Source organism: Papaver somniferum, chromosome 7, assembly GCF_003573695.1.
Source record: "Papaver somniferum cultivar HN1 chromosome 7, ASM357369v1, whole genome shotgun sequence".
Classification (NCBI taxonomy): domain Eukaryota; kingdom Viridiplantae; phylum Streptophyta; class Magnoliopsida; order Ranunculales; family Papaveraceae; genus Papaver; species Papaver somniferum.
In genome coordinates this window covers 196151346-196161531 of record NC_039364.1, presented here as the reverse complement: position 1 = coordinate 196161531, position 10186 = coordinate 196151346, and the positions used below count along the sequence as shown (strand labels likewise).

General features: G+C 34.2%; 1 protein-coding gene across 1 annotated transcript; it reads right to left on the bottom strand.

The window, feature by feature from the left end:
* Nucleotides 1-2816: 2816 nt before the first annotated feature.
* On the bottom strand, nt 2817-7481 carry LOC113299320. Its single transcript, XM_026548335.1, has 3 exons — nt 6877-7481; nt 5433-6686; nt 2817-3517 (listed from the first exon to the last, which is right to left on the bottom strand). The coding sequence occupies exons 1-3, from the start codon at nt 7371-7373 to the stop codon at nt 2899-2901; spliced, it is 2370 nt and encodes a 789-aa protein (XP_026404120.1). The 5' UTR covers nt 7374-7481; the 3' UTR covers nt 2817-2898.
* Nucleotides 7482-10186: the final 2705 nt, after the last annotated feature.

Genomic DNA, 10186 nt, shown 5'->3' with positions numbered 1-10186 from the left:
ATTACCAAAGATTTCTAATGGTTACGATTATATCTTTGTTGTAGTGGATCGATTCTCTAAGATGGCATATTTCCTTCCTTGTTTAAAGACATCAGATGCTACTCATGTTGCTGATTTATTCTTCCGTGAAGTAGTTAGATTACATGGTGTTCCGACTATTATTGTTTCCGATAGAGATGTTAAGTTTGTGGGACACTTTTGGAAGACTTTGTGGAAGAAACTGGGTACTCAATTAAAATACTCTAGCACTTGTCATCCACAAACAGATGGACAAACAGAAGTTGTCAATCGCAGTTTGGGTAATCTGTTGAGATGCCTTGTTTAATCATGTTAAAACCTGGGATGCCATTATACCCCAAGCTGAATTTGCTTATAACAATTCAGTTAACAGAACCACAAAGAAGACCCTATTCGAAGCAGCGTATGGATTTCAACCACAACATGTGCTTGATCTAGTTCCACTACCACAGAATTCTCGAGTGAGTGATGATGGAGAAGCCTTTGCTGAGCATATCAAGAAAGTTCATGAGGAAGTAAGGACTGCAATTAGAGCAAGCAATGATTCGTATGCTACGGTGGCTAATCGCCATCGACGAGTTCATAATTTTGAAGAACAAGACCAAGTTCTAGCGCATTTGAGGCGAGAACGATTTCCTAAGGGCACCTATCACAAGCTCAAATCAAGAAAGTTTGGACCTTGCAAAGTATTGAAGAAAATCAGTTCAAATGCTTATGTACTAGAACTGCCTGGAGATTTACGTATCAGTCCAATCTTTAATGTCGTTGATTTGTATCCTTATGACGGGTTTGATGGAGAGATTGTTGAAGTAGGTCGTTAGGTGGCAGAACTCTCAAAGGGACCAGCAGAAGTGATTGAAGATGTATTGGATATTAAACAAGTTGTTTCAAGGAGAGCCATACAATACAATCGAGTACTCGTCAAGTGGTTGGCAAACCAGCTAGCGAAAGTACTTGGATCACAGAAGAGGAACTTAAAAGGATTGACCCAGGAATCTATGAAGAGTTTTTGAAAGTTTTCCCGACCATGCTCAACTCTTCTTAACCCGAGAAGATTGATGCAGGAGCATATTTAGTTTTCTATTTCCTTTCTTTTAGCTGAGTTGATTATTCTTAGACGGTAGATGATTTTCTTGTAGTAAAGGTTAGGATTTAAAGGTCGTTATTTAGGATTCTTAGCCAAGAAACCCTAGTAGTATAAATAGGTTTATGAAACTCTTTTGTAGGCAGTCTTATACTTCCTCCGTCCCACTATTAAGTGACCTAGTTCAAGTTTGCACAATTTTTAAAAGTAACGGAAAAGAGTATATTTAAGCATTTTTACAATTATACCCTTATGGATAATAATTAGTGAAATTTTGAAATGATTTATCTCTCAAACTACACCACGGATGTTCGCAAACTTCATACCATTGAAAAACATTTTAAAACACCTACGTAACGAATATAAACATGCCTATCAAATTATGCATATTTCTTATATTTCTTATAATCAATTAAAAGGATAATTTTAGAAATACAACAGAACCTCTGTAAATTAATACTCGCTAAAATAATAAAATTTCTTAATCCCTTCTCGGGCCTATAGTGCTAAAATAATAATTTCGACAATATAATAATATAATATGTTTGAAAAATCTCCTTTAAGTATTTATAGGTCCCAAATATTATATAAATTAATAATTATTAATAAGAAAATTGAAAAGTTTTTTATACATATCAAACTTTATGAAAATATGAATCAGTAGTAGTTGCTTATTTTTCTTTGAAGTTCAAATCTTTTTTTTTCTGATACCTAATTGTATTTCATCCCTAATTACGGTTATTGACCAACAATTTAAATGGTTTAATTACGATTATTGACCAACAATTTCCAATGAATGAATATCTAATTTTCTGTAGTCAATAGTAGAATACTTCAAATTCTAAATCATTCAAATTAAACGAATCAAAATCAATTTATTGACGCTATCAATTGTAAATGTTCTCTAAATTAATATATTATTAATTTATCCTTAAAATAATAGATTATTAATTTTTATCGATAATTTAATATCTCTTTAAATTAATAAAATTTAGTGGTCCCAAGACTATTAAATTATAGAGGTTTAATTGTATCTCCTTGTTTAGTGACATAGATCATTTAATAGTGGGACAAAATCTAAAAGTAAATAGGTCACTTAATAGTGGGACGGAGGGAGTATAATTATTGAATTTATTTCGATTGAGTTTCTGTTAAGAACTCCTTTTATCTACGTTCATTGAGAATCAGCCCTAATTTTCTTATTTTCTATCTATTGCGCCATAATTATGTATTCAAGAAGTACCGACCTGAAATTTCCAATGATTTTGCGCACAGGTGATGACTACGCAATCTGATATCATCAAAGGAGTTCCTACAGAAGCTGGGGTCAACGGCGAAGAGCTTATTCATCATGTTGATTACCATGGAGTTTTTACACATCCAACTCCTACTCCAAAACATCCCAGACCATAGAAAAGAAGTTGACCTGTTATCTTTACTGTGTGAAGGAGAGATAAAAAGATCCCTTCCAACTTAAATGTATCATAATTTATTCTTTTTGGTATAAGAATGTAGTTCATATATTTCAATGGAATGGATTTTTCCGTTGTGCCGATGTGCCCGCAAAGCTATTGTAGCATAATAATGTGAACAAATTTCCGGAAAACCAATAGCAATCCCACCTAAAAGTCGCATATAAACTTCAACAGTTCTCAAAATTAACAGCTGCACCTGGCAATGACAGCGAGATGAAGAGACGATCCCCAATGTTGAGAAAACTCATGGGATCATTGATATTCAAAATCAAAATTTCTGACACAATATTGATTCATTTGTATATACATATTGAACCTTACTCAAGAGCAATGCAGTGAAAGCATCCCACTCATGTAGTGCTTTCTAGTCCTTTTGTACTTCAGAAGCAGCATTTCAAAGCTTTCACAGACATTCTCAAATGCCACGGCCTTGCAGAAACTTGACTTAACTAGGGTAAATGTAGCTTCTGCATCTTCTCTGTCCTCATATAATAGACGCAGAAGGTTTTCAAATCCTTCCAGAGGGGAAGTCCAGTCAAAACCCTCATCTGCTACTCCCTCATGATCAAGATGATGGAGCCACCTCAATCGTTGAAACCACTCTTCATTCTTCTCTTGAATTGCTTCTTCCACGCATTGGAATGCTTTCAAGAAGTTTGCTTCTTTGTCAATACAGTCTACAATATAACTAAATGTTTTTCTCTGGTCCAGATCCAGATTTTCACTCAGCTGGTTTTCTTTCTTATTTTGTGGCAGTGAAAATGAGGCAACCATGCAACCTTTTCGGAAAACAGAATCTTGGTAACCAATTAGCTGTATCGAAATATGCAGAAGATATACGTAAACGGAGTTCAGACCTCCAAGCAGTTGATTAATGCATGGATTGACTTGTCGTTTGTGGTTCCAGCAATGAAGTGCAACATGCGCAAATCCCTCCCACCTGCAGTCAAAAGCTATAAGCCAATGAGTATGTGAATACAAAATGAATTCGATATGTAGGAATTTTGAAATTCAGAAACCTTTTTTTGTAGGAAGGCTACAATTATTTGTTTTAACAAATCCATATACAAGTACCTTCCTTAATCTAAGGGCGAGTATGTTTTGAAGATCATTCATCATGACATAAATCATCCAGACAGATTCTAAAACTCTGATCCATGGAGGAAACTAGCTGAGACTCTAAAATTAGTCATGAGAAACTTCTTGGAGAACCAACCAATTTTTGATGGTGAGAAACCTACGACAATGCGATTCTTTCTTGACATTTACATGATAAAAACCTACCAGACCCAGAGGTTGGGTGTGGAAAAATGTGTCTGCAAGTAAAAGCATCCTATAAATGATTATAGTTCATGAGTCGTGATGTAACATGGCATCTTGGTAACAATTAAAGGAAACCAACAACATAGAATTTTGATCCTATACTTGTCCTTACAACGACGATATCATTATTTTAGTATTCTTAAAACTGCTAATAAAAAACTTTTACTAAGAAATATTCAACTATCTTCAGCGTATGACATAAATAACGAATTGGTATAATAATGGCACCTATTTTGGTTTCATTATCCACACTAGACTCTGTCCATAAGCTGGTTATTCCAGCGACATTGGGACCAACACATGACCACACAGCGCACATGTAAATTACTTGCGTTAAAACAAAAACTGCCAATCCACATGCATTATGGGGTCAGAAATAAAAATACAGATCCAATCAGTTAGTAGACATTTCGGATGACAAACAGAAGAAATCCATCACTAAGTTTACTTCAAAAAACAACAAAGAGCATACACAAATTATTGAACAATTATTATTACTTAGTATCAGAGTATATATTGCCAACCAAGGAACAAATATGTCGGCAATAACTTTTGGTGATCTGTGCACGCAAGACATGAAAGTGAAAAATAAGACTAAGAAATATACAAGTAGAAATTAATTACTCTTCAAAGAATAATTATACAAAGTTCATGTATTATCTTAAAGAGGTCGGTACATTACAGATTATGAAAATGTCTAATTACATGTTTAATTCATTTGAATTATTTCTTAATTCTCAGACTGATTGTGAAAGCACATTCACTGATATACAAACCAAGGCAATGCACCTGGATGTACCTCGGTTTTCAAAAGCACCACAAATCAGTATGATGCTTTTTCATATGAAGCAATCAATCGATCAATCTGCTAATGATAATCACTCCTAAACATGAGTTTATTTTGTCGTCATAGAGTTTATGCAGATATTAAATTGGCTCTAAATACCCTCAGGACAATTAGATCCTCAAATACAGTTATGCAGTCAATGAGGATGCTGCAATTCATACTACAGAAGTGCTAGCAAAGCATAATAAGAATGAGCTTCGCATTTTTTTTATAACGTCTCACGTTCCTTAAGAATGTGTAACATTACATATTTGTAAGATGACATGAACCCACTAAGATTGGTGAGCAATCAACCAGTTTTCATCAGTATTTACATATCCATCTAAACTTTACGACTTGCACATATTGGATGAGTAGAAAAATATTTGGTCAAATATACGTCATAGCAAATTCAAGAAATCACAAACTACACTAAAAGGGATCTTAAGACAAATTTTGAGCACTAACACCTTCACCAAAGAGTAACTAGTAAGCTTAACAGATCTCTACCGAGGGAAAAATGGTAATCACATTGACTGTGCTTTTCATGATGAGCTTGAGATGAACTACACTAACTCTCTAGACGGTTATGCAATCAATCTACTAACATAGGTAGTCCGGATACAAAATTCAAGCTACACAAAAAGACAAGACAAATGCATATTTAACTCATCAAACTACAAGGAGACAAACTTTGCATACTTACTCAAATGGAGGCTCGATCTCAATTCCAAGTGTCAAGTGTAAGGAAGATCCAGTAGACACATCATCCTTCTCAGGCACATCATCATCTGTCATGGTATATGCCTCGTGAGGACAACCTCTGGGTATATATAAAATATCACCTTCTTGAAGCAAGAACTGTTTACACTCAAAGGCATCAATTCCATCTTCTGAACCAGTCAAGCAACGAAGAGGTTCATACAATCGAGGTAGAAGAGAAGTTTGCCGTGGTGAAACCACCCATCTCTTTTGTCCAAGAAGCTGGCAGATAAACACACAGTGGTCATCATAGTGCCGAGCCAAACCCTGAGATTGAGGTGGGGTGAGGTATGCATTGGCTCCTACAGATGGTTGACCAAATAAAACTGCCAACCCATCTGCAATAGCAGCAGTACTTTCTGAGCGGAATTCCATCCCACGCAGAGCAACTGTATAACCCTCTAAAAATGCTTCTTCACACTTGTGCACATCAACCATCTTATGATCAGTCGTGACAGTCGAATCAGTAAGTTCCTTGTGATAATGAATCTCCCTCTTCACTTTTGTGTTGCTTAATCCCACCGCTTTAAGGACCCGAATGTCCTGCTCGTAGATCATAGGGAAACCCAATCCACCTTTAACCTCTTCTAGGAAACTAATGATGTTTAGATCATCTGATGGGAGCGGTGGACAAGAAACTAGTCCTCTTAATACAGACGAAATGACAGCACTGGTTGTTCTTTTCGAGTTAAAGGATCGAAACAGAGAACTGAAACTATCTCCACAATCATTTAAAGGCTTTGAGAGCTTCGTGAAAAGGAATGGTGATTTCTCCCAGTAATTTAACATAAATTGTTCAAATTCAGAGTGTTCTGGACCAAAAATGTTTCTTCTGACCACCTCAGGTGTGCAATTAGTAGAACAATCACTCCTGTTGATAGAAAGCCTAAATATACTTTCAGCCAAATCATGTACCCTCGTATTACTAAGACGAATATTTCCATCTTTGCCACATCCCCCCACATTTTTCAGAATAATTTCATCCCGCAAACTAACCCACGCCTCCTTTAAATATCTCAAGAAGCTCTCAACCAACTCCTTTGGAATTTCAGTCAATTGCTTCAAATTACAAGTGTTGATTAAAGTGATAGTGGCCTCGAGAACTAATACCTGTAATTCATCTACTCCACTACTCCCCTTTCCCATACAATACTGAACAACATGCTTTGCAGTAGCATCATCCTGAAGAAACACAGAGCTACGGATTGTCAGGTTAGGTTGATACCAATTAATAAATTACAGAACATCAATCTAAACCAACTGGGATATTCCGAGTTGGCCAGCTACCGTCCCCGCACCAACATTCCAAAAAAAAAAAATACAATCAAAATTAACAGAAATTGAACTTCAAAAAAGTCTAGTAAAAATGCCCCAATATTGATACTCACATAAGTTTCTGCACAGCAAATGCTTGACACAGCTTTGCCCTTCCAATCCAAGTTGTAGACACATCCAGAACCGCATTACAAACAGAAACCAAAACTTTCTTCTTAGATTTACATTCCATCAAACAATTCAATAAACCTCTCAAAATCTCAGCATCTAGGGCAATTCTCTGATTATCTTCAATTGAAGAGAGTGAAATAAAACCAATAATCTCGAGAATGAGACATGTAATTGAAGGATAAACTAGGGTTTTGCTAAGTAAAACTGGGAGTATTGAGAGTATTGATGAGTTGTTAAATATAGGTTTGGGTTGAGATTGAAGAACTGAATGAAGTTTTTGTAATTGTTTTTTTAAGATTGATCGACTGAATGGAGTGCGCATGTTATTAACAGATGATGCTAGTAGTATTGGAAACATAGTGTCAACATTAGCATTTTCATCGTCATCATCGTCGTCGCATTCGAGGTTTCTCTTCCTCTTCGTGCGCTGTTTCACCATTTTTCTTCAGTTTGCCAACTTCGAAAAGGTGCGTTTCACTGAATTTCTCTTCAACTACTTTTATTCAACCTTTACTTTAGACCGTGGATATAAACAGGACCGTGGATATTTGTTTTGAAGCAACTAAAATTTCCAAATTTTCAATCTAAAAATGACCTTTTGAGTTTTGATTCAACAGTCTGCATCTGTACTGAATTTTATGTTACAATTTTGTTACACACATCATCTACCAATAAACAAGCTCATAGATGAATATAATTTTGTGAGATTGCCTTTTTCGTAGAAATTTATTTTTTTACTAGGTATCATACGGGCCTTACGGCCCCGGCTCCACTTTCATTTTTCCGTTTACATGTTTTAGGCCTACACAGCAATCCTGACCAAAAAACAAAACGTAAAGCCTGTCATCTATTTTTGGTCCGATTGTTACCTTTGCATTTGGGAGTAGTTTTACACTTCCTTGTAATCGAATTGTAACTTTTATATTGTTATTATCACTCGAAAAATGATAATTGCAGCATGCCAACTGCATAATAAAATAAAATAATACTTAACACTTGGTAAAAATTATAATTGAATGTTGGTACTTCACGAAGATCGATTTCCTTTGTTTAATAATTGGTTATAATTTTTTAGGATATCCATTGAAAAAATTTACCTATTTATATTGAAGGAAAAAAAGATGTGTATCTTCCATTACATCAATACCAATTAATCACAAACTATAGCGATTAAATTGTCGTATTCAACAAATATATCCCCAGAAATTCCGAACGACATTAGGTACATTATATCCCATGGGCATAATAGTGTTATGCCTTACGTAGTCCCCGATATTCAACTCGGAACCTTCCGTGAAACACTTTAAAATATCATTATTATGCTTATATTATCCAGGTATTCCCATTGATAAAGTCCATTTTATGTTATCCAGGTAACAACATTGATGTTTCTTAAAAAAGATTACTGGTGCATGTTTTATTCGTTCACTCCTGGATAACTGATCGGTAACACTAATTATTCTTTTAGTTGTTGACTCCTGGATAACTAAATGATGATGTTGATTAAATATGGAAATCATCCATCGATTAGGTGAAAATCGATAATATCGAGTATACCATGATATATATGGGCGATGCTGAGTGTTTTTATCTAACAAATTAGAACATGAGAGGGACTTCTGAGAAGTGTAACCATAAAATGCCCAAATTAGTATTCAACGAGATGTTGGGATTCTAAATAACAACTATGTCTCATGTATATTCATCCACAATACAATTACTTATCAAATGAGCTAACTCTTGACACTTGGTACATCTTGTAATTAATACATGATTTTCTTGACAACTCTTGACACTTGACATATAACAAAGATCGAGATCCCCTCATCCATATTTCTTTTGAACATCGTACAACTCTTGCGTTAATGCTTGACACGTCGTAAGTATAATCGGATGTGTAACAATCATCAACATGTGACAACAAAAGGAACAACATTCACATTAAATATTCATGACATATTGTGTTGGAAGGAACAACATCTATATGGTTTGTCTTACAACAATTACAAATTATTATGTCTTTTCCATCATATGCTGACGATAACATGGATATCCAACTTCTTCCAAAAACATATGATCATATACCTTTGGTTAACCTTTAGTATACTTTTCTTTGCTTTAATAGAGAGTTTCGTTTTTTGCAATCCTTATACATACATATTTTAATATTTGAAAAAGAACTGGGTCAGTTTTTTTATCTAAAGTTTAAAACAAATAAATTCATGAATGAAAAATGTTCAGGACCTACATGGTGAACTAAAATATTGATTTATGGTTAAATAAATTAAACATTGTAAACACACTATAAATTTGAATGTCAAAATTAGTTATTATCATGTAATTGATTATGCAAATGATGAAGATCAAAGAACTTTCGTAAAAATAAATGATGTTAAAAAAGGTTAATTTTTATTCATAGAATTAACACTTTGTAAAATTTTGCTTATACTTCATAAGATTGAAGCCTAAAAATAGCTCAAACTGAAAGTATCTCTTTTTTAAACACAGAGGCAGTATTGCCTTAGTAAATAAGATTTACTAAATCATGTTAGGTTTCTCTCTCGAAAAAATTTCATAATTACTCAACCTTTTGGGATTTGTACATTGTAACAATCATATTTAATGTAACGAAATCACCATGCATATTATTTTACATAAATCGATGGGACATATTGTTTGTATTGCTCGAGCCTATTATAACTGTTATTCGAAGTAAATATACATAATATAAAACTCCAAACTATATAAAGAAGATACCCTTCGAAGGTGGTAGCGAATGAGATAATGTATATAAGGAAATTCACCTCTATACATAGGATTTATAGAGTATTATACGGTTATTTAATAAGTTTTATTAATTCAACAATAAATAATGTCCAAGTTAACTTTATGTTTTCAACAATAGGTTATATCCAGGATGTAATTAAATTTTCAATTATTTATAATGATTTTATCCTCAGAATAATAAATGTTTTATGTAGATTGGGAAACCAAAGAATTTCTCGATGGCATCTGCTGCTTGATTGCCATCTTTGTTGATAAAACTGACTTTCCAAAAGCTAAAATCTTCTAATAACTATTTTATTTGCCTAAAGGGAAGTCTTATGGTTCTCCAAGTTCAAGCAAAAATTTGATACACGCCAGTTTGAACTGGGGACTAAGTTTTATGGTTTTGCTTGATTCAAGCACATTGCACCTAATTGTCTGGTGCAGCTGTACCCAATAATTTAGCACAAAGAATGGAACCGTTGG

Excerpts from the sequence above, each read along its gene's own strand:
- LOC113299320 (XM_026548335.1), bottom strand. The coding sequence starts at position 7,373 with ATGGTGAAACAGCGCACGAAGAGGAAGAGAAACCTCGAATGCGACGAC. Across the intron at positions 6,687-6,876 it reads TTTGCTGTGCAGAAACTTAT|CTCTGTGTTTCTTCAGGATG; the intron begins GTGAGTATCAAT and ends GACAATCCGTAG. Across the intron at positions 3,518-5,432 it reads GAGATCGAGCCTCCATTTGA|GTGGGAGGGATTTGCGCATG; the intron begins GTAAGTATGCAA and ends TTTTGACTGCAG.